Source organism: Bos javanicus, chromosome 16 (assembly GCF_032452875.1).
Source record: "Bos javanicus breed banteng chromosome 16, ARS-OSU_banteng_1.0, whole genome shotgun sequence".
NCBI lineage: Eukaryota > Metazoa > Chordata > Mammalia > Artiodactyla > Bovidae > Bos > Bos javanicus.
The window spans coordinates 58,866,120-58,891,434 of NC_083883.1; the positions used below are offsets into that span (position 1 = coordinate 58,866,120).

The window sequence follows — 25,315 nt, forward strand, 5'->3', positions numbered from 1 at the left end:
CAGTTATGCCTGTTAGCCTATGGACCACACCAGCATCATATACACCAGACTATGTCTCTGCTGACCAACTCTCAAAGACTGGATCAGATGCTGATGACTGATTCAGCTATTGTTTTTGCTTCAGCTATGGCTGAAATCTGTCCACTGTCTTAGGAAGATGAACCAACTGAGTCTTTCTTGGCTTCTATCCACCCAAAAACTAATTGATGAAAATTGGGAAAGGTGGCATTCTGTGTGGGAGAAATATAATGTCATTCAGGTGGTTTACTTCTTTCTTTGATTCTAACCTAAGACCTCTCAGAGCTAGAGAGTCCCCTTAAGGGAAAAACTCTCAGCTTGCATCTTGGAAGAAGAGGAAGATTCTTCTTGGCTTTCACCATGGAAAGGAAGTAACCGGCTGGAAACCAAACAATCAATGCCCCTACCCACTGACCATTGCCTAACCCCTAGTAGATTATGGACTAGAAGGTACAGCCGAAAGGAAGAGCTTGCTAAGTCACTTCAGTCGTGTGCAACCCCATAGACGGCAGCCCACCAGGCTCCCCTGCCCCTGGGATTCTCCAGGCAAGAATATTGAAGTGGGCTGCCAGGAAGAGCTTACTTATCACCAATTGTCACCCAGATAACCCCACGGATATGCCCCAAAAGCAATGGCAAGGAAGAGCTATGACAAAGGTCAGATCTAATGTACCAATGAAAGTGCCACTGGGAAAGAAAAGAAAGACCCAAGGAAAGCCACTCCCAAATGGAGTACCAAAAAAGAAAAAGAAAGAAGAAAGAGAGAAAGAAAATATACTGAGCTTAATGTGTCAGGCTAAGGATTAAAATTAAGCCTGTGGAAGTTCTTTTTTGGTCACTTTTCTGAAATCTACAGATCTATGGCTCTTTTTACTGGTTTCTTCTGAAGTAAGAACAAAATAAAGGATTTACTCGTTTGACAATAGTGATGCTAATTATACTCCAGGCACTGTGTCAGGGGTGAAGACTCAAAGATTAATAAGAAATGATCTATTGTTTTGCACTTCCTCCCAGATTTCTATCTAGGGTTCAGCTCTTTGTAAATACAATGTGTGTTTTCTTCTTTTTCCAGTTAACTTTCTAAATCTTTACTCGAGATAATAGAAAACTTTTCAGAATATATTTTTAATGTGTTAAAAAAGTTTTATTGAAAAGTGGCCCATGCTTATTGTGGGAAAAGCAAAAGAAGCTTTTAGTACAAAAATAAAAGCCCCTACCCTATACCATATCCCTAATCTTGAAATAAACAAATAATTTGTGTGTATACACACACACACACACACAAATATACATATGTAGTATGAGAGATAATGTATGTGTGTGCGTGTGGCTCAGTCACTTCAATAGTGTCCGACTCTTTGCAACCCTAGGGGCTGTAGCCCACCAGGCTCCTCTGTCCATTGGATTCTCCAGGCAAGAACACTGGAGTGGGTTGCCATGCCCTCTTCCAGGGGTCTTCCCTACCCAGGCATCAAACCCACATCTCCTGCGCCTCCTACATTGCAGAAGGATTCTTTACTGCTGAGCCACTAGGGAAGGCCCTGAGAGAGAGGCTAAAGATTATATTTATATAGATGGGTATACGCATATTTTTATATACAGCATTTTTGAAACAGACAAGACCCTAATATATCTATTTTTCTGCAACATGCTTTGTTCACTTCCAAATGGTTAGGAATAGAGCATCTCTGGACAGATAGATACTAAACTGTAGTAATGGTTTCCTGGTTGCCTCTGGGGAATGGAACTAGATTACTGGGAAATAAGAGTGAGAAGAAGATTTATTTTTTACTTTATTCTGTTTTATACATTTTGCATTTTTTAAATAAACTTTTTAAATTACATAAGTCAGGGAAATATGGTACATGCTTTCAAGTCTATTATCACAGGAGACAGTCATACAGGGAAATGACAATACAGGGACATGTGAAGACCACTGCTAAAGGATATAGATAAGGAGCTCTAAGAGCATAAAACAGGAAGCAAAGATTCTGACTAGAGCGTCATGGAAGACTTGGTGAAAGTGGTGACGTTAGAACTGGCTCTTGAAGAGCAGGGAGGTGATAGAATGTAGGTAGATAGGAGACAAGGTTGGGTAGGCTCAACAGTGTGAAACAGCTCAATGCCCTCTTCCAAACCAGTGGGAATCTTGACCCTGGACCCAGAGTTTGGGCCTGACATTGGGTCAGGGTATCATTTAATTGCAGATGGCAATTTATGGAGCTGACGTCTGTGATTAAAAGACACAAGTGAGAGACAGAAATCATAACTAGGAAGACAAACCTGTAGATCCTAAGGGCCTAAGCAGAGCATAATATCCACCCAGAAATGAGACAAAGGAACAGACACTAGAAAAAGGAGTTTCAAGGGAGGAGGCAAGAGAGGGGCCCAAGAAAAAATTTCTGAGTGAGAAAAGTAGTCGTAGAAACTTTAGAGCACATACCTGTGGCCTCAGACTGAGGCAAGAAGGGAGCCTCAAAGCCTAAAACTGTATAGAATCAAATGCAACCATTTTTGGATTGATGCAAGTAATCTTGTGTCATCAGAGAGGAGGAATGCTCGAGGTAGGGAATGGTCAGTGACACAATAGCTAGAGAGGGCAGAGGGGATGGGAGGCTAAATGTTTGCTCCCAAAGATGCCCTGGTCCTAATTTCTAGAACCTGTGAATGTTACCAGATCAGATCAGTCGCTCAGTCGTGTCCAACTCTTTGAGACCCCATGAATCGCAGCACGCCAGGCCTCCCTGTCCATCACCAACTCCTGGAGTTCACCCAGACCCACGTCCATCGAGTCAATGATGCCATCCAGCCATCTCATCCTCTGTCGTACCCTTCTCCTCCTGCCCCCAATCCCTCCCAGCATCAGAGTCTTTTCCAATGAGTCAACTCTTCGCATGAGGTGGCCAAAATACTGGAGTTTCAGCTTCAGCATCATTCCTTCCAAAGAAATCCCAGGGCTGATCTCCTTCAGAATGGACTGGTTGGATCTGCTTGCAGTCCAAGGGACTCTCAAGAGTCTTCTCCAACACCACAGTTCAAAAGCATCAATTCTTCGGTGCTCAGCCTTCTTTACAGTCCAAATGTCACATCCATACATGACCACAGGAAAAACCATAGCCTTGATTAGACGGACCTTTGTTGGCAAAGTAATGTCTGTGCTTTTGAATATGCTATCTAGGTTGGTCATAACTTTCCTTCCAAGGAGTAAGCGTCTTTTAATTTCATGGCTGCAGTCACCATCTGTAGTGATTTTGGAGCCCAGAAAAATAAAGTCTGACACTGTTTCCACTGTTTCCCCATCTATTTGCCATGAAGTGGTGGGACCAGATGCCATGATCTTCGTTTTCTGAATGTTGAGCTTAACTTTTCACTCTTTTTCACTCTCCACTTTCACTTTCATCAAGAGGCTTTTTAGTTCCTCTTCACTTTCTGCATGATTGGCAAAAGAGATTGTGCAGATATGCTTAAATGACGAGTCTTGAGATGGGGAGAGTATCCTGCATTATCTGGTTGGGTCCAACGTAATCAAAAAGCTCCTTATAAGAGAAGGCAGGAAGAGTTAGAGAGAAGACCATGTCACTCAGGGACTGGAGTGATGCCCTTTGAAGATGGAGGAAGGAGACTCAACCAAGGAATACAGGTAGCCACTACAAGCTGGAAAGGGCAAAAAAGGCAAGGGGGCGGTTTTCCCCTAGAACTTTCAGAAGCTGGCCTCACTGATACCTTGAGCTTAGTCCACTGAAACTGATTTTGGACCTCTGGTCCCAGAACTTTCGGGAATGAATGTATGATGTTTTAAGCCATCAAGTTCATAGTAATTTGTTACAGCAGCCATAGGAAACTAAGACAGGGAGTGAAGCCAGGTTCATGATGTAAGGCATTAGTGAAAGGCTTCAAGCTGAAGAGTCAAGGCATTAAGGGGCATTTTAAAAAAGATAACAGATAGTGAAATGTAGAATGGACTACACAGGCATGAAACTGAACAAAAAGAGGCACATGAGGATGCTACTTCAATATTTCCTATGAGCTGATACCGTAAAGAGATGCAATTTTGAGAAATGGATAGGAGAAGACACCTGTTAAAGAAATATTTAGGTGCTAAAAGGAATAAAACTTTGTAAATGGTTGAACGTGGAGCGGGGAGGAGAATATAAAGAAGGGCTCCTCACTTTATATTTTGGCCCATCAATCTGGTTCACGAATCAACTATGTGGTTCACGAATCAATGTGGTTCACAAATACAGAGAAAAGAGATGATCACGGAATATCCAGGTAGAAATGGTAAACACTCACAGACAAATGGGTTTTTTAATTTCAGGGAGAAAGGAAAGATTTGAGATATGGGTTGAGGTAGATACAGAAGAGAATCACCCAGCATCAGTGAAGATGAGATGAACATTAAGGATGAAATCCTGAAAAATGACCAAAACTTAAGTGATTTCTTTAGAGGAGTGAGGGCAAAAAAGAATGAGAAATAAAGGCCCAAGATTAATAAAGAGAATCTGAACAGAATACCATCAGGAACACCAAAGGAGAGAATTTACAAAAAGGCAGACTTGGCCAACAGGAACAAATTCTTCTGCCGAGATAAGATAAAATGATAGTTCAGTTTTAAACTAAACTAAAATGATAATTTGGTTTAGTTTTCTATAGAATAGAAAACAGAAACTCTGCTTAGAAAGTCCTTAGTTTCCTTCTCCAGAGTTATTTCTGTAGTGTAACAGGGTTGGAAGAAATTATCTGAAGAGTGAAAAGAAGTTGAGGAAGTAGAGAAAAGATGTACAAACGACTTACTTAAGAAATTTGATTGTGATGTGTTGTGGAGCTAGTGGTAAAGAACCTGTCTGCCAATGTAGGAGATGTAAGAGACCCAGGTTCAATCCCTGAGTGGGGAAGATCCCCTGGAGGAGGGCATGGCAACACACTCCAGTATTCCTGCCTGGAGAATCCCATGGACAGAGGAGTCTGGCGGGCTACAGTCCAGAGTGGCACAGAGTTGAACACGACTGAAGTGACTTAGCACAGCACATGTTGAAAGGCAACAGTGATAAAAAAGTTGCATATTTATAAAAATTTCATTTTTTTGAAAATAGAAACTCAGGCTGAAGAGGCTGTAGAGATGGAAAAGGAGGAGACCAATGAGTGAGGACTAAGAGGAGGCAGAGAGGGAAGGAAGCAAGGGCACAGGGGGAGAGACTCAACTGAAAAGGAAGAACTCACTACAGTTCCTGAGGCACGAGGGCAAAGGATAAGGAAGAAGATGGAAGTGAGTGTAGAAGTGGAGAGATCAAGGTTGGAAAATTTCAATTCAGACAGTCTTTATATGCTCTGTTAAAAAAGAAGAGAGACTAATCTTAGACAATGAGAAATGGGAAGTATCTTTTTTGACTGGAGTTCCAGTCAGACTTGTCTGAAGACAGTCGAAGTGTTAGTTCAGTTATGTCTGACTCTTTGAGACCCCATGAACTGTAGCCCACCAGTCTCCTCCATCCATGGGATTCTCCAGGCAAGAATATTGGAGTGGGTTTCCATTCCCTTCTCCAGGGGATCTTCCATGACCCAGGGATCAAAGCTGGGTCTCCATTGCACGCGGGTTCTTTACCACTGAGCCACAGGGAAGCCCTATCTGAAGACAAGTGGTCCTAAATATTGGTCTGACCAAACCATACAGTGGTTGTATGACACGTAAGTGTCCACTGAAACAAAGGCTGCCCTTTGAAGATCTGGTCAAAAATATCCATCTCTAAGGACATCCCTCATGGTCCAGTGGTTGAGACTTCACCTTCTAATGTAGGCTCAATCCCTGGTCAGGGAGCTAAGAATCCACATGCCTTGTCACCAAAGTACCAAAACATAAAACAGAAGCAATATTGTGATACATTTAATAAAGACTTTAAAACAGGTCCACCTCAAAAAGATTTCATATCCATCTTTTATTCTCATCAGGCAGGCATACCTAAACCATTTCCTGTGTCTGTGATAAAACCCACATAGGAAGTCATCACATGAGAAGGGCCTTTACCACCACTCCCCCCACCAACAGCAGCAGCAGCAACAACCAACGCTTGTTGAGGGATTGTCCTGTGCCCAGCTCTGTGCTGGACCCTGGGATTTTAAAGTTGAATAAGGCATAGAACCCACCCTTGAGAAGCTGCATAGTGATTTAAAGAAAGAGAAGGAAAGTCTTTAACTCATACGCCTGACCTGAGAAAACCTCTCACATGAAGGGAGACTCTGAGGATCCATAAAGTGTCAGAGCTGGAAGGCACCATGAGAGCTTTACAGGGAAGGTGCTGATAGTTAATTGAATAAACAAAGTCGCCTGGCTGATTCTAGACTCCCAACCCCTAGTCCTATGATCTTTCCACTTCATTTCACCCCTGACAAACCTCCTTTCCTATTCAATCCATAAGCAATTTTAGGTACCTAATCATAGGTACAAAAGCAAAGAACAGAAAACCCCTTTTCACTGGAAAGTTTTAAAAGTTAGAGCAGGTAAGAACCTATAATCAAAGGACTCGAGTCTAAAAAGGTATCACTTTATGTCATGGCAGGTATAGTCCCCTCAGAACACTTGTCATCACTGGTGTATAAATTCCGTTTTGGAACAACAGTCCCCAGAGTGCAGAAAAGCAGAAGAAAATCTTCCTTTGTCTTATGTACTTATAATTCTTAATCAGTAGCAGGCTTCACGCTTTTGGAATAAAAAGAAATTAGTGCCTAGAGAGAAAAATATATTTTAGTGTAAGAATCAGACCCAAGGATAAGAGACGCAAAGTGGGTGACACAGAGGTCAGATTTAGGGGTCAGCTGGGGGGTAGGTATATGTGGACAACTACAACAGATCAAAATAGACACACTAAAGTGGTTGAATGGATTTTAATATCTATAACACGCAAGGGCTGATATACATCATATTTATGGGAAAATAAAGCCAACAGTTGGACTGTGACAAAACCAGCTCCTGTGTGCAAGAATGGCTTGAGATCAAGAGGGATAAGGGCATAATGCCAAGGCCATGGACAAATGTTCCTCTTGGGCTTAGTGAGGACATTACAATGCTCAGGAGAGATGCAAGGGCAGAACCAGGAGTTCTGAGGAAGGTCAGACTTGCCTCTCCCAACAGTCCCAGAGCCTGGCAATCCTTGAACCCCTGGCAAACAGAAATGGAGGAGGGTTTAGCCCTTTGGTTCAATCAGGAGGCTCTGGCGTGGAAACATAAGAAAGTTTTGCCAGCTGGAACTGGTCTTATCGAAATGTGCTTACATTATACTCCTTTCTTGGCAAACTGGAATCAGAATAATTTTAAGATGTTGACATTTGAATGGAGACAAGAAGTCTGTGGTTGTGTCTTTGAGCTTACAGGAATCAGGACCTGGTGGGGGACAGGAGAGGAAGTCTGCAGCCCAGGCACAAGCCTCTTGCCTCTTTTGGAAGAAAGTGTCCAGTGGAAGGAGAGGCTCTCGTGCCTCTACTACCTCTTAAGCAAGACAAAACAGAAATCTGTGTGGAGCTCAGAGAACCAAGAGTGTCTAAACCATGGGAGCACATTTTCCCCACTGCAGCCCTGCTGACAGCAGAGGGTCCCTAGTCTTAGAGAGAAGCTTGGTCATCAAATCTTAGCTTGACCTACTTCTTGAGTTTTCATTGTGCTCATTTCATCACTTGCCCTTTAACAACTCACACCTCCAAAATTTGGCCTCATCAGAATGCCGTGAGGATAAGCTCAGATGAAGAAATTCCATGAATGGCAATTCTAAACCAAGTCTTGCTCAGTCAGAATACAAATTTACCAGCCAGTACTCCTCCTCCACTAGAAGGTGAATTCAAAAGGTTTGAGAAATTCCAGTTCCTTATACATACTTGGACTGAATACTAACTTGCCATCAAACACTGGACATTTGTGAGACTGTTATCCACAGCTATATAAACACCCGGGGCAATGGAGATTTCCTCATAGCACAGAGCAGCAGGAAAAAATGCTCCTAAACACGGGGCAGGATGGAGTGAGAAGGGGTTTGCTATGCAGTTAGTTACTGGAAGGGGTTGCCAGCCAGCGCACGATGGGATTGCTGGGGGCAGGAAGTGACAGGGAGGCTGCAAGGCTGTTCTTTCCCCCCTACTGCAGAAGAACGATCTAATACATTGCCTGTGCTGTGGTAGCGGGATGAGTGGTGGCTGGTAAAAACCTTTAGATTACTTTCTCTGCGTTAACCAGTTCAGTGACCAGACAGCTTTGACTCTGTCCTGTATCTAAAGTTTGCCCAAATTCCTCTGTTTTGATATTTAGCTTTAGTAACCAAACCTTGACAATTCAAAGGATAGAAAACAGCATTGAGGAGAATTAAACCTTCACCTCCAGACTCCCTGCATTTGGTCCCATAGATGCATGCAGGCAGCCAGGGCTTGTACAAAGCATAGCACTTGTCAGTGAGCAGGTCACTCACCTTTGCTGATGTCTTCATATTCCAGCCAGAGTCGCCGCTGGACCTGCTTGTTTGGGTACCAGATAGAGCAGGATTCCTCAAAGCCATAGATAGCTTCCTGGATGTAGTGGTTGCCAAACTGATCCAACAAGGTTACAAAATCCCCACGAGATGTAGCCCCGTCCAGGGAGTGGAGAGCGTTGCTGAGGGCTACGGAGAAACATCACCCAGGTTAAGAGTGAGGATTCACAATATGGGCATCCCGGATTCTCAGGCCCTCCAGCCTCAAATCTGCAAGAGCCACGTGGCCCAAAGTGATGCTGGAGAGCTGGCTGGAACTATCGGGTGAGTCTTTCCAGGTAGCTGAAGCAGACATTTCAGTTCCTAAAAGAATATTTCTTCAAGCCAATTGGTTGTTAACTTTGTACAAGTTGAGTAAAACATTGTCACATCTCTACCACCCACCTGCTTAAGTCAGTTTTTTTTTTTCCAAATCACAATCATGACATTAAATCAACTTAGTGAGCTCAAATAATAGCATTAAAAATGAAGGAGAATAGCATAGTTTAAAATAGAAACACAAATACCAGCAGAGAACATTTCCCATCAGAAGATGAAATATGGCTTCATGAAACTTCTGTTGTGTGTATGTGGGGGGGTGTGTATGTACAAGGTCACAGTGTAAAATGTATTTTAACTGTGTGTAGGGATCAAAAAAGTCTGCAGGATTTTGTTCTTCATGCAGAGACATTGGTAATGGAAAGACAATGGAAGACGAATAAAAAGGAAAGTCACTAAAACACTGCTTATGTCTATTTAGGAAAAAAGTATATAAAGACTGGGAAATGGCAAATGGAACAAAGAACCTGTTTGGCGCCTCACTCACCTCCCCAGACAAATCTTGGATTTGCTTTCCCTGTTTAAGAGAATTATGTTTATCAGCAAGATAATCTATGGCAAATTTTTCAAACCCAGTATCTTCTCTGACCAACGTTGTACAGCCTTCCTTTTGACACACCTGTGTCCTGTCAGGGCAAGGCAGAGCATGGCTGAAGCTTAAGAACCCAAGTGCAGACACCCATATCATCCATGATGCCATGTGTGGCTTCGAAAGGCATGCGGCAGCAGAAATACCCGACTGTTATCCCCTGGTAGGCATATAGCATCTGGGCTGAGTGCAAATGAGTATGTGCTCAGGGTAGGGTCTCTATTGCCATGTTTTTCTAGGATGAAGAGTAGCTTATCTCATTCTAGGCGTTTTCTGCACCAGCAGATTTTACTTCACTAATAATCCCTTCTTGCCAAGAACTCTGGTGATAGAAAAGATCTAAACCCCTGTGTGTACTCTGGAGATATTCTATATCCTTAATGCCTCTTCTTTCTCTCCGCATCAAGCTTTACCTTTAGCAAGTATATGTCTCACTGCTCTTTCTCTCTATCCCTGACCTTCCATCTCTCTCTCTCATTGGCCCTAAAGCTCAGCCTCCCTGTTGCCGACCCTGAGTCCTCTCACCTGTCTGGTCATCCTGTGTCAACAAAAGCATTCAGCTCTAGTCCCCCTTCCACTCAACACAGCGAAGCCAGACTCTGGAGCATAAAGCTCAGGTTTGGAACATTCTTCTAGCCCCCGAGCAAGGAGTGGAGTCACGTTCTTCTAGTCCATGGGGCTGAGGTGAAATAGGGATGCAAGCCCATGTTAAGGCCGTTTTGTTAGATATTTCCTCTTTTGCAAACTTCACAGTGGGATTGCTCAAATGTTAGGAAAAACTTGACTCAAGGCATTTATCACTAAGGTTTGAAGAATACTTACACAAGATGCCTCATTGTTCTGTTTTGGAATAATTTATCCTAAGTAAGTTTAGAATTCACTGTTTCTTAACTTACTAGATACAGATATAAAGACATAAGTATGTGTGTGTGTATACACACACATATACAGTAGATAAATCTATATCTACCTATCTTGTTTACTTACTGTTTAGAAATCTTTGCTGTGTTTAGTCACTACATTGTATCCAAGTGTTTGTGACCCTGTGGACTGTAGCCCACCGGGCTCCTCTGTCCATGGGACTTCCCAGGCAAGAATACTGGAGTGGGTTGTTTTCTATTTTTCTTCACCACTTCCCCTTTATTGCCCTCTTTCCCGTATTTCTTTCAGCAGATAGAACCTCTAAAGTATACTCTTTGCATTTGGAAAATTTTATTCTGTCAATTTATAAAAAGTCTGCTTTTGTATGACCCCAGGAAAAATGATAAAGTAGGTGCTCATCTTCCATGGTTCCCACACTGCCCTTTCCATCTCTTCTATCATCCAAGATAGAACTTGCAATTTAATCTATGCTAAGAAAATGATCCCATTCCAGCCATTTGCCCTGAAGGGTGAATCGAGTGAACAGGTTATAGATCTTGTGAAGTGGCTACATTTTTGGACGGCATCTTCACCATGGATAAAAGGTTTGTACCCTGGGGAAGGAACTCCACACCCCGGGGGTGGGTGACGGCTCACAGCTGCGCTCACCCTGAGAGACGGCCACTTGGTTGAGCTTGATATGGTACATCACGGAGCGGACCTTCCAGTGCTGCAGCACGGGGTATCCGGACACCTCACTGAAGTTCACCATCCCTAGGGACAGAGGAGATGAGGGCTCAGTGCGGGCAGTTGATTCCTAAGTCCCAAGTCTTCTGGTTAGGGTGTGTAATCGTGAGAAAATGAGAAAGTGTGTTTGGATGCAGAAACTCTCTGGAGTCATAGTAACAACAGCTATAAACCTTTACTCGGTGGCAGGCATTTGGCTGAGCACTTTGTATATAGTCACATGATCCTTGTGAGCTGGGTGCTCTTGTTTGTATCTTATAAATGAGGAAATGGAAGCGTAGAGAGGGTGTTTGCATAAGGGACCTACACAGAGCCAGACAGAGTTCCAGGTGTGTCTGAGACCAGGCCTGGGTTCTCAACCTTTCTCCTCTGCTGCTGCTGCTCCTAAGTCACTTCAGTCGTGTCCGACTCTGTGTGACCCCATAGACAGCAGCCCACCAGGCTCCCCTGTCCCTGGGATTCTCCAGGCAAGAATACTGGAGTGGGTTGCCATTTCCTTCTCCAAGGCATGAAAGTGAAAAGTGAAAGTGAAGTCGCTCAGCCGTGTCTGACTCTTAGGAACCCCATGGACTGCAGCCTACCAGGCTCCTCCGTCCATGGGATTTTCCAGGCAAGAGTACTGGAGTGGGGTGCCATTGCCTTCTCCCTTCTCCTCTAATACTCCCTTAATAAACTTATATGAAACTCTAGGCTTACTGGAACACACAGGTTTTTACTCTCTTTAATAGCTGTAGTAATTGACTCAGCTCACGTTCCTGATAACATTGATTTTTGTGTCCTATTTAACTGATTTGTGTTCAGTATTAAGGTTTTAATTACTCTAAAGCCGATAATGCTGTTTTGTCCTTACCAGGAGCGACTGTATTAGCATAAGTAAGTTAGTAAGGGGCAGGAATGGGCCCTATACCAAGGGTTCCCAACCTCCAGGATCTAATACCTGATGATCTGAGGTGGAGCTGATATAATAACAATAGCATATGATGATTATTTTTATCATTTCATAATCATAATTTGTTTGATAATATTATTATAATTACTATCAAACTGATATAATTAAAGTTAGTAATAACTTTATTGTGAAATAAAGCACACAATAAATGTAATGCATTTGAACCATCCTGAAAACAACCCTTCACCCACCTCCCCTCCCAGCTCTGTAAAAAAATTGTCTTCCATGAAATCATGAAAATGGTGCCAAAAAGGCTGGGGACCACTGCCTTCTACTGAATGTCATCAATGTGCCAGACATGCCATAGACACTTTATGTGTGGTCCCTCTTTTATAAATGGGAAAACTGAGGCTCTGAGAAGCCAAGTTACTTACCCAAGCTTATTCTCAATTAATACACCCTGTATAGCCTCTTATTGATGCTATAATGAGCTGTTCTTGCTTGAGCACCTTGGAGAAAGAGTGGCATTCTACTGGAATTCTAGTCATTACTATAAATGTAAAATGCTACAGAAACAAAATAATTAGGCCATAGGAAACAAAGAAATCACCTTGCTAACTTTAGAAAGTCAATTTTAGCTTCATTTCTCTGCCTAATGTATACATATGTGTATATATATATATATGTACATATGCAGATATAATGATCACAGGTATGATAAACTTAGATAGTGAGTGTGTCTGCATAAATATAATGGCAATAACACACACACAGTGAATTATCTTGCCATTTTGACCCATGCTTCCTTTGAGCTAAATCAACTAATTTAGTACCTAAACTGGATGAAGAGTGGGCGGGATTAATTAGCTGCTTGTCAACTCCAATCAAATTAGCTAAGTAATTGCCAAATTTCCATTTCTGTGTGAATCATATGGGAATAATTATAGATAAGAAAAATGGGAAAAAAGGTCAGGAGAGGTGCTTACTGAATCAATTGCTTAAATTTGATCTCAGGTAATCAAAGATAAGTTACTTGAAACTCAGAAAAGGTTTTCAGTATGCTTCCTTTCAGATGCTCTTCTTTTAGGGCATTAAGCTTTGTGATGCCAGTTTTACTTCTGCATACTCTGGCTTTTAGCCTTTATGTTAATCGGAGAAGCATATAAAGGAAATTCTAACTTTACAAGTATAAGACTGCAGTCACAGGCCTCCAAGGTATGTTTTCTTAGAGTTATAATGTGCATGTTTTGTAAAATTGTTCTATGAAGCACACGTTCTCTAGTGATGCTAGCTCATCAGCTTGCTGCTATTTCAGAAACTCTATTAATAAAAAGATAGCAAGCCTGATAAATAAAGATTGTTTTCAATATATCAGAAAACATTCCCTTTAAGGGAATTGTTTCCTAGCAGGAAAACAAAAGGGCAGGGAATCAGGAGGTGGGACCTGGCCAGGGGATCTAGTGGTTCCCAGCGTTGCATCTGTAAAGTGAGCAGCTGAGTTGAGATGACCCCTGGCCTCCTTTTCAATTCTGTAATTCCAATCAGTGTGATTTGGGGCTCGGCAACTCATTTCTTTCAGTTTTTGTATCTGAAAAATAGGGGATAATAGAATTCATCCAGGCTACTTTATAGGTAGGTTATCAGGACAAATAAAGTTACAGGTACAAAAGCCCACAGAGAAAATATGAAGCATCATGCAGGTCATTACCCCTAACTGGGTGAACCTGACATTTGTTAACTGATTTTTTGTTATAAATTCCCAGGCCTTGGTTCAGGTCGACAGAGGGAGGAAAGCAGAAAGTAAGCTTGGATGTTGGGGGTGAGCAGGGGTGACAGTGTCTCACACTCAGCCACGTTGAGCCAAACATCTGAACTCCATTACTTCACTGCTAAACAGCAATCTACCGAGTGCATTTACCCTACACCACACTCAGGGAAACAGTTACGTAACTGTGAAGGCTCGGGAAATGATGTTCTGTGCTCACTTACAGATAATACTTCCATTAGTTAAAAAGAAAGGGATATTTTAAAGTATGTATTTTCTTGCTGAGTCATAGGGTTCTTTCTCAGTGTGCCCTTGCAATGCAGTGAGTTTTAGTTTTTTCTTTTATTATTGTTTGGGATACTTTTGTGAATGGCTTTTTTTCCAAACAAAATATCCATTTTCTCAAGAAAGGAGATTATTTTTCTGTTCATATGCTTGAAAAAAGAATGACTTAATAGAACTGTGTGAAAGAAAGGAGGAAAGGAAGAAAAGAAGGAAGGAAAGGAAGAAAAGAGAAGGAAAGCAAGCGGGCAGGCAAGGAAGATAAGGAGGAAAGAAAACAGAAAGAAGGAAGGAGACAAGGAAGGGAGGGAGGAAGAAAGAAAATAAGGAATTTAGTCTACTCCTGTTATTTTATTGAAATGTCAAGGGGATGTTTAATCCCCAAAGCGCTGAAGATAAGAGTCTGCTTCCTTTGGATGAACTTGAAGAAATTCCAAAACAGCCCAGAGCTCTGAATCTTCACATAGGATTTCTTGATTATGGCACGCAATATGCCCATGGATGTGGCCTCCTCTACCTCCTTGGTCTGCCTCTACACTCTCTTCTTTTCTCAACTGAGAGACTGAAAATCAAATGGACAATAGCCAGGCCACATGAAAACTAGAACTCTGACAATCTACAGCAACCAGCCCAAGAAGCGAGCCTACCATCTCTAAGTCAGACTTGTAGGAAGTCAGACCACTATCTATTGGAAGTTCAGCAAGCCAAACAGTAACTCCTATAACAATCAAGCCAAAATCAGCAGGACTTGAGTAAGACTTGATTAATAACTGACAGCTTCCCTAAGTTTTGTTCTTGCTTGCAAGTTAGGTTCCACCAGAGAGAGTCAAATACATCTCCTAAACATTTACCTAAGAATACCTCCCTCCTGGTTAGTTGGGTCACCTACCTGCCAACAGCCTACATGCCAATCAACGCCTATCTGAAGCCCTCCTTTTTTTCCACTTTACAGCTTTCCTATTTCTCTGTCTCTTGGTCTCTGCAAAAAAGCAGGTGATGGTGGCTGACTCCCTCGCTGTGTGTAAGTAGCCTTCACTTGTTCTCATTTTGTTGGTCTTCATTTATTTCCACACGCTTATAACACCCAAAAGGCTAGTAAAGCTTTGAGTTCTTAACTGTTTTGATAAGGAGGAAAGAAGTCTGCAAGATAAAACACATACATCAGTAACTTTCCAGTATATATATATATATATTTTTGGCTGCACTGGGTCTTTGTCGCTGTGTGCAGGTTTTCTCTAGTTGTGGAGAGCTTCTCTAGTTGTGGCACGTGAGTCAGTCTAGACTAGGTCCCCATTGTGGTCCAAGAATCCCTGAGGGAGCCTGAGATCCGTACATGGAATATTCAAGGTCCTGCCTTTTCCAACTACAGAAAGCATGGGTTTTCTTCATATACTTTGACCCAAACAACATATTAAAATAAATTGAATGCAGAGGTGAGAATTCAGCTGTCTTCTATAAAGTCAGCCCACCAGGGCTTCCCTGGTGGTTCAGACGGTAAAGCGCCTGCCTGCAATGCGGGAGACTCGGGTTTGATCCCAGGTCGGGAAGATCTTCTTCATTGTGGTGTGTGGGCTTCTCATCGCAGTGGCGTTTGTTGTGGAACACAAGCTCTAGGGTGCGTGGGCTCAGTAGCTGGGGCACACAGGCTTAGTTGCCCGGTGTCTTGTGGGATCTTAATTCCTGGGCCAGGGATCATACCTGTGTCCTCTGCACTGGTAAGCAGACTCTTACCACTGGATCACCAGAGGAAATCCCTCCAGTACTTTCTTTAAGCCTATAATTCTGTTATGTGTAAGAGGATTCTCTAGTTAAATAGATTAGGGAATTTCTGGACTAAGTAAAAGGTGTTTCTTTAGGGCAGGACTTCTTGGAATCTCTTCCATGCTCAGGTGTTACAAATTGCTGAGAGGTTGATGCTATAGTCTTTCCAGAGGAATTTGAAGATAACCTACTTATGAGTGGAGCACTGTTTTCTCATAAAAAAATGAAATAAAATGCTTGAAAATGCTGATATTGAAGAATCTGAAGATCATTTTTTGCTCTGAAATCTTGTGAGCTTAAAGTTTTATGGGGATTTAGACCTATAATAGTGCATAGTGAGGCACGCTATGACATTCTCTGTATGACTCTCAGGAAAGATATAATTAAAGTGCTACCAGAACTAGAAAATAAATATGGAAGAAATGTGGTCAATAGTCTCTTTAACTGATTCTTTTTTTTTTTCCCCCAATATTTATTTATTTGGCTGGTCTTAGTTGTGGCACACAGGGAATCGTTTTTAGTTGTGTGTGTGTGTGCTCAGTCTCTCAGTTGTGTCTGACTCTTTGCAGCCGCATGTACTGAAGGAGAAAACGGACAGAGCCTGACTCCATCTTAGGCCAGGCTGCGAACATTAGGCTACACGCATGGTCACCCTCCCAGTGGATTCTGAACTTTGTGCCCGGTGTCTATAGAAATGGCATACCAATGGAAAACCAGACCCCCCAGATAAAAGAGCCTCAGGACTTGGACTTGGACTCCCCGTTGCCTAAAAGAATATGCTAATTATCTCTGTAACAGAACAAAGTGGTAAATTCCATTATGTTTATCGGGCTATGACCACAGGCCTATTGATAAATACCCACTGTTTATCTAGTCTTGTGACACATGAATCATGGGTTAACTTTGATCATATCTCTCTTTTACCTTGTCCAGGCTAGTTTCAAGGAATTTGGGGAGATGGGTTTGAACAAGTACACTTAGGGTATATAAAGTTTTCACAAAAACTGGTCTGGGTCCTTGGCCAAGAGGAGACTCTGCCTTGGGCCCGCCGGTGTAATAAGCTGCACTCCACTATCTGCATTGTCCTTCTGAATGAGTTTGTTTACCGGAATGTGTGGCTACAACAGTACTGCAGCCCGCCAGCCAGGCTCCTCTGCCTATGGACTTTTCCAGGCAAGAATCCTGGAGTGGGTTGCCATTTCCTACTTCAGAGGATCTTCCCCACCCAGGGAACAAACCTGTGTCTCTTGCATTGGCAACTGCAGCATGCAATTAGTTGCAGGATGTGGGATCTAGTTTCCTCACTAGGGGTAAAGCCTGGGTCCCCTGCACTGGGAGCATGGGATCTTAGCCACTGGATCACCAGGGAAGTCCCCCTTTTAACTGATTCTTCTAGTTATTCCAGGCTTTGAAAAAACAAGACTGATTCCTTCTTACGTCAAGGGAAATACCTACTCTTAGTCTAACTGGTATCACTTTTTAATCAAAATAGGTTAAAAAATAAAAGGCTGGGAATAAAATCAGCAGGTCACAAAAAATTCTCTCTATACTTTTAGGAATGCCATTGCCTCAAACCCTGAAAAAGGAAGTGTCCCACCAGGACATCCTTCTCCTTTGGCCTCAGATATGCCAAACCAGGAGGGGTCCAAGGACATGCGGAAGAAAGATATTTCCCTTGCGGATGAGAACCAAGTTTGGATCTTTTTCTTATTTCCAAAGATGGAGATTCAGACACATGTTTTCCTGATGTTTCTCAGACCTGTTCTCCCCCCAGCCCCAAAGTTCAGGTCGCATCCAGGACTGCGTCCTCCAGCCTGGCATCTGAAGCCCAGCTCCTCACTTCCGTGTAAGTTCTAACCTGTGAGCAAGTTGTCCTGGTGACTCACTAAACAGAAGCCAGGTGGTTTAGCGGTGGTGTGGAGCCTGTCCTGCTTCTGTGTGCCATCTCACACCTCCTTTACAAGGCATTTTACACACGCTCAGGAAGTGTTTCTCAGCAAATGACATGGAAACAAGAAAACCAGATTGCCAAACACTAGCAATGTAGGCTGCAGTAATACACCCAGAGGTGCACTTTAATTTTTTCAGAGGAGTGTGTGTGTGTGTGTGTGTGTGCAGGCACATGTGCATGTGTGCAATATTTTAGAAGGCAGGTTATTTAGATTTATTTCCAGTACAGAAAATATCTAATTGTTTTCTCTCTTGTTCTCTTTCCTTCTGCTATAAGGGAGACACAATTTGGGAGCTTGAGTGTCCATATTTTCTTTCTCCTTTGGTATATTTATTTATTTACTAAACATTCATCTCACTATGCATCAGGAACTGCTCTAAAAACCTTACAAATATTTGTTCTTTATACTAATCCTATCAGAAAGGCAATGTTATAACATCCCTTTTTTACAGGTAAAAAAAAAACTGAGGCACAGAGAAGGTAAATAACTTGTCCCAGATTGTACAGCCAGTGAAGAGCTGAGAACTGCTGTCAGGCTCCAGAGGCTGAGCTAGTAATCACTGCGCTATGCTACCTCAGATGGACCTGCTTTTAATCCCATTACAGTCTAAAGGAATGTTTCAGACATGATATCTGAAAAAGGCTCACATTCAGTTCAAGCCATTCTTCAGAAAAGGGGGTAATAAAAGGGATAAAGGTCTAGAATAAGGAAGACATAGAATGGAGAAGGAAGAGGAACATGGAGAAATGACCAAAGCTGACAGCAGACAAGCTCGTGTCCAGTCTTCCAGTAAGTGACGCCGAGTTCCCAGATGGCTGCGTCTTATGGGTCTCTGGAAACCTCTGAAGTGTCTTCTTTGGTCCAGGAAGCACTCACTGGGGTCTTCAGTGGCACAGAATGGAGAAGCATCCCCAGGTATGCCCACCTCTCCCAAGTACCCCATACCTTCATCCATAATGAGCCCAGGAGAGGAGTGCCACTGGGCTCAAAACAACATTGAGGAACAGGTGCCATGATCTCCATCTTACAACGGGGGCCATGATACCCCAAGAGACTGTGCTGTCTACCGTCACACAGCTGGAATGTAGCAGAGCTAGGACTCATCTGACAGTCAGACTCAGGGTCGTTTGACAACAAAGCTCTATCACTTTCTATTCCCTCACACTGCTCTCTAGGCGCTTGTCAGGGAAACGCAGCCATCCACATGACAGACATTCAGCCTGGAAGCCATCCACCTTCTTTCTACCTCTACTCTTGACCCGGTCACTTCCTCTAATCCATTGAGAACTCTTCACTCTTACATATCTATTATCTCATTTGTTTTCAAAGCATCCCAATAAAGCTAGCAGGGAAAGGTATTATTATGGCCATTTTGCAGATAATTATGTAATAATATTGGCTGTTTTACTGACAAATAATCCTGCTGATGTTGTTTTAGGACTGAGCTTTTAGCATGTATCAAGGAAATCACAGGCTTTGAAACCAAGATAAGCAAGGTCAAGACTCTTGAGCTCCTAAGGTCACAGGGAGCTGCTTGCTTCTGCCAGTTAAGTAAGGTGCATGGTACACTCACCAGTCAGGAAGTCGGGGTCTGGGGTGGGCTCCGAGATTTCCTCCAGGCACTGATTCTCCAGGGGGACAGTGGCCACCACAAGACCGTCTGGCAGTTGCTGGTCTAAACCTCGAGCAAAGTTGTTTTGCCTGAAAACAGAGGCAGACTTTCATCTCTGAGTATTCAGGTGAGCCCCAGTCGTCAGTGGGGGAGCTGTATCTCAACCCACGGTGGACCAAATATTCCCCTCGTGGTGAACCCCACTCAGTGTACATGTCTCAAGTAAGATTCGAGTGCGAGAAGTAAGGTGAGGGCTGGGGGAGATGAGAAACAAACCTGCTGAAAAGGTCTACTTACAAGACAGAGAATATTCTTCCCTCCCTTCCAGTTCTTACTCCCTGAGCCCCTCTCCACAGAGCAAATGCAGCCACCACAATATTTCCCATGAGACCTCACTGCTTGCCATTGGCAAACGAGGTCCCAGGATAAGAGGAGAAATTTTATAAAGTCTACTGTCTGTAACAGAAAATGCAGCTGACTCTAAGAACTAGCTCGAAAACTGACTATAGGTTTTTTTCTTGTAAGAACCCAGACCCAGCTTGCTATCAATTGCTGGTCCATATTATAACACTTTCATCATCATCTTTACCTGAAATGCATGGGTTCTGAGGAAGATGTACTCAAATAACCTAAGCTAGATGAAGGACAGGGCTCAAATGGAGAATCTCCTAGAAACAGTCTAAGTCAGTGGTTTGAGACATTTTGTTCTCCGGATCCTTTTATACTCTTAAAAAATAACTGAATACTCCAAGTAGGCTTTTTTTGTATATCTATCAACACTTACCATTTATCAATTTCATATTATAAAATGAAAGAAAAATTTTAAAATACCTATTGATCCATTTTAAATGATAGTAATAAACCCATTTAATATTAACTTGTTTTGAATAATGATGACAAGTGGCAATACTTTACATTTTTTGCAAATTTTTTAAATGTCTGACTTTATAGAAAACAGCTGAATTCTCACCTCTGCATTCAATTTATTGCGATATATTGTTTGGGTCAAAGTATATGAAGAAAACCCACACTCTCTGTAGTTGGAAAAGGCAGGACCTTGAATATTCCCTGTAAGGATCTCAGGGTCCCTCGGGGATTCTTGGACCAAAATGGGGACTTATTCTAGATTGACTCACATGCCAAGACTCAGAGGGATGACAGAACCTGGGCACTTTGTGGTGGCTTCCATGGAAAATCTTACAGTCCCTGCCTGGACAAGGTAAAAATTTACTTAACACTTTACTGTTCATGGTTCTTGGGTTCTGGAAGAAGGAGTATAAACCTAGAAAAGACCAGGGGGCAGGAAGTAACCTATCCTTTTAGGGTTGCATTTACGTGGATCCAAGATACAAGACTTTATGCTGGCTTTATGGCCCATCATGGACAAGATTCATCAACAGCCCTGAATAACCAGCTCTATGGATGTGGGGTTCACCTGAACGTTCCTTTCAGCACCTGTCCAGCCGCCACTTCCTTGGAATGGTTATTGTAACCAAAGAACATCTCCCCAAAGAGGGTCTGGTTCATGGGAAGCTCTCTGCTTTCCCCACAGTCACCTCCCTCTGGGCATGTCTCCGTGATGAGTTGGCAAGAGCGTCCGTCCACACCAAGCTTGTAATCCTCGATGCATCTAGCATAGTGGAAAACTCAAGATAAGAAGTTACTCCATCAATAAGCCATGCAGCCAACTCCTAGGTTGGGGGAAAAAAGATGCCTTCAGAAGAGTGTTGGATAGCCAAAGATTATGAGTATCCTGAATTGATTTTGTCCCTTTATAACTCAGTTTCTTAGGTCTATAAATGGAGTCTCCTTGCATTATGTGATCATACAGAACCTCTCACCTTTTCTTCGCAGACAAGTGCTTTCCAGAGCTCTGCAGTTCTCTCTCCTCTATATGTATGATTTCCCAGATACAGTAAGAAACACTGGAGATAAGCTTATAAATGAATTAACATATTTCTCACTCACTCATTGGAAACCTTTTTTTTTTTTTTAATTGGAGTATAGTTGTTTTACCATGTGAGTAGACACATTTAAATCCAAGATGTTCTAGAGCCTTTCTCCAGAACAATCTATATGGTCAGACCCTGCATTTGTTTGGAGGGTAATTAGGTAGCAAAAAGAATGACACTTAACAAATTAATAACCTTCTAATCTGGTCCTGTGACAAGTCAACTAAGAAATTAAAAAGATTGATCATCTTGCAGCTGTGTTCTGTTTGAACGTGTCCAAACGCAAGATCAACCTGTATTAACTCCCCTTCATTCAGAGTAGCCTTCCTGAACGAAATAGTTACTAGGACATGCTGTGTGGACACCTCCTGGGCATCCTCCCCATTAAGCATGTGCAGTTACTTTAATGGAAGAGCAATACTAATGTTGGTAAACATGGGTCAATGACCCATAAGTCATTAATGGGGCTCTATTTGTAGTTCTAGTGAGAAGAACATAATTTGTTCCTTCAAGTAAGATATATTTTGATAAAGCTGTCATTTTAAAAGCATATTGATTTAATTTGGGTCTCTCCTTAGAAGCATTCCAAATTTAGAATTTATAGATATTCATGACATTAAAACACATCATTTATTGCTATCTACAGTAAATGTTGCAATAAGATAAAGACCTCTGTTCTAAAGAGAGGAACAAATAATCATAGTTTTAAGTGCTGAGAAGCAATTTTATCATGGCAATACTGCTGCCCTTTACTGAATGACCTTGAATCAGTTGACTGACCTCTCAAGAGCTCCAGTTTCCACATCTGTAAAAGTGGGATAAACAGTAGCTGCTTTGTTGGGTTACTGAGAAGTTTGCATAAGATAAAGAAGGTGCCTAGCTTCTAATAGGTGCTCATTAAATGTTGCTATCCTCATTAGCAGAGGTACAAATGGAGCCTATGTTAAGGCAACATTGTTGCAGCCTCCATTTACCATTTATATATCACGTGAACAGGTGTAAGCAGAGCGCTTTAATTACAAGCGCATGTGATTTGGTCTTCCTAAAGAACCTCAAATCAAGGACTTCTTCTGGCAGGCTATATATATAGTGGCTTGGAGAGTGCTAAATATACATGTGTACCAAATCCTGATGAAATAGGAAAGAAAAGTCCAGTTAGGGACCTACTGCATGGTCTAAGCAACAGACTTGACTTGAGACCCACAAGGGAATGAAGGTTCCCTCTCAGTCCACCCTGAGCATCTCGACAACTTGCCCTCCCCCTGCCCCAGCTCCACCATTCTTTGTGCTCATGGCTGCACATTGCTGTTCAGCTGGCCAGTCATGTCTGATTCCGTGCAGCCCCATGGACTGCAGCCTGCCAGGCTTCCCTGTCCTTCACTATCTCCCCGAGCTGGCTCCAGCTCATGTCCATTGAGTCAGTGATGCCATCCAACCATCCCATCCTCTGTTGCCCTGGCTGTGTGTCCCACTGTAAACTCCTCTGAGAGGGAGGAGAACAGACCTCACATCCTGCTCTGTCTCCTACACGTGACACTTAACTCGTTTGTCTGCACAGAGTGGGTGTTCAGACACGTTTGTTAAATAAATGAGTGTGATGCAACTTTGGCTACATTTACTTCATTAATTGAAGTGGGTCAATCATAATGATACCATTATAGAGGCATTAAAATAGAGATCAAGCTTCCATTTATGGAATGGGATTTTACAAAAAAAAAAAAAAAGAACTAAACAGGAATATTGCTCAATTGCAAAGAAAGAAAATAAAATGAAATACAATAAAATAACATTACTAGTCCGCTGAATAATGTTCTCATGATTATTATTCAAGGCAGGCACTGGCTTTTAGCAACAATCCAGCATAGCTTTATTCCTATAAACACTGATTTGCATTGCAAGCCTATTGGATTGTGAGATCCTTGAGGACAAGAACTACATGTCCTTCATCTTTGCAGCCCTGTGGCCAACAGGGTATATGGCATAAAATCAGTGCTCTCCCTGACAGGCAGGAGAGGAGAGACAGGGAACGAGGTGGGGGAGGTGAGCTGGAGGAAGAGGGGGAGGAAACCATGGCTGCAGAAGAACAGGCCAAATCTTTACTTACTTTATAAATACACCATGAAAATATTTTTAAATATAATTCCAGTCAGTGGTATAAATTTAAATTTTGAGGGAACTGCAGAATTTTTGAAAAACCAGAGAGGGCCTGAATTCTAGTGCTCATCTTCCCACTTAGCAACTCCCCAGTCTTGAGGGTCTCAACCTCACAGGTGCATTACTTATTTTTATCAACTGTAAAATGGTGTGGCATCGCCTGCCCTCATGGGGCGAGCCTTAGAACAAATGACGGGACCAAGCCGCTCCATGGGAAACGGCTCTTTACACTGAAGATCGTCTACGTCTGAGGGAGTATGGCTGCACCAAATGCTGGGACTTCAGCGGCAGAATTTAACCATGCCTGCACTCCCGCCTCGTCCCTTCTTTGATACGTGATTAGCTTTACATAATCTTCCCTAGGCTTTTGGACCACAGCATCCTATTGTCACAAAGCAATTAACACAGCACCACAAAACACAGTTTGGAAATTCTAGTGTAAGCTGGCAATGACTTAGGGGTTTTTCCCTCATTGTCTGTCAGTACTGACATGAGACTCCCTGAGGGTCCTCCCAACTCTGACTCTAAAAATGCTCCTCTTCCAGTCCTGAAGGCAGTTTCCTCAGACCCTAAGGGCTGGCCTAGGTCGACCAGTTCTCTGTGATCTACTTTTCTGAAAGTCCCACATCCCCACCAGTAGGTTGGCCTTGAGGGCAGCTCAACTCACCCACAGAACATGAGGATGTTGTACACGGCAGGGTCATCCGGGAAGGGGGCCATCTGCTGCAGACACAGCTGCTCACAGCCCCCGTTGAAGCCATCAGAGCAGTCCACCCCGATGTGGCGGTCGTAGCAGCCGGAGCTGTCCTTCATGGGGCTGAGTCCGGAGGGACACTGGCACAATCAGAAAGCATCCACACAGGTGGGTGAGCCAGGGGCTGGGGTTCTCTGGGAACCAGAGTGTAGCCACTGATGCCTATTTTTAGCACTCAGACTTGAAGCCGTCAACACTGGTAAGTCGTGCACGAATTTCCCACTAAGCTGGACTCCCTGTAAAAGCAAGGGACCTCTCGCTGCTTCTCCCTGGGCACAGATCACACACATCTGCATTAAAGCTGATCCCTCCAAGCAGGCTGGAAGGGAGCACGGTGGCAAGACAGCGCCGAGGTGCCCCGGCCTCCCAGCTGGGCCTTAGGCTGGCAGGAGAGTGGAAGCTGGATGGGCCGGAACTAAAATGCATTTGCAGGGATTCCTTTGGGCAAGGGGCAGGGAGTGCTGCTGTTTGGACTTTGGATTGATAGGACTTTATTTTTTATGTTTCAAAGCACTTTGTCAATGTTGGTGATGGATGGCGGTGTTGGAGAAAGTGGACTGAGTCAGGGCTGCGAGCTGGAAGAAGGAAGTGGACCTTCTCCATGACCTTGAAGGGAGGTTTGATGGCTCTTCTTGTGATGGTCCTGCCTCGAGGATGCCCTGGGGAAGATGCACAGTCAAGGGCGTGACCTCGAGGACCCACAGGGGCCACACTTGGGTTTGGGCTTTATCCCAGTTCCCTGGACACTCAGGGTAAAACATTTAGCTTTTTCTACACTGCCATGTCCTCCATAAATGTCTCAAGAATGACAGCAAAGGAGGTGATCCAGGAAGAGATAACTGGTCAGGTCTCAGGGAGGACAGGGAGGCTTGGGGAGCAGTAGGAAAGCTCACAAGGCACCCATGGTAAGCCAGGCAGTGGCCAACATTCCTACATCTTACTTATATAACCCTCACAGCATCTCATAAGGTAAGCAGGCTGATCATCCTCAATTTACATGTGAAGACACTGGGGCACAGAAAGCTTAACCTTCCTAATGTCACACGGCTGATCACAGGAGGACCATCCTAAAACCCTGGCTGGCTGGCTGTGGAGTCCATGACTTGGTTGCTCCGTCATCACCTCACAGCCACATCAGGCTCTCATGCAACAGT

General features: G+C 43.1%; 1 protein-coding gene across 2 annotated transcripts in view; it reads right to left on the minus strand.

Moving 5' to 3' along the window:
- Positions 1 to 25,315, minus strand: part of ASTN1 (astrotactin 1) — a 356,850-nt gene that overhangs the window by 82,876 nt on the left and 248,659 nt on the right. For both annotated transcript variants that reach the window (XM_061383286.1, XM_061383285.1), the window contains 5 exons: positions 24,075 to 24,241; positions 20,737 to 20,931; positions 19,263 to 19,390; positions 10,963 to 11,067; positions 8,466 to 8,654 (listed from right to left, as the gene is read on the minus strand). In XM_061383286.1, coding sequence (XP_061239270.1) covers positions 8,466 to 8,654; positions 10,963 to 11,067; positions 19,263 to 19,390; positions 20,737 to 20,931; positions 24,075 to 24,241 — 784 coding nt within the window. The remainder of the gene's footprint in view (positions 1 to 8,465; positions 8,655 to 10,962; positions 11,068 to 19,262; positions 19,391 to 20,736; positions 20,932 to 24,074; positions 24,242 to 25,315) is intronic.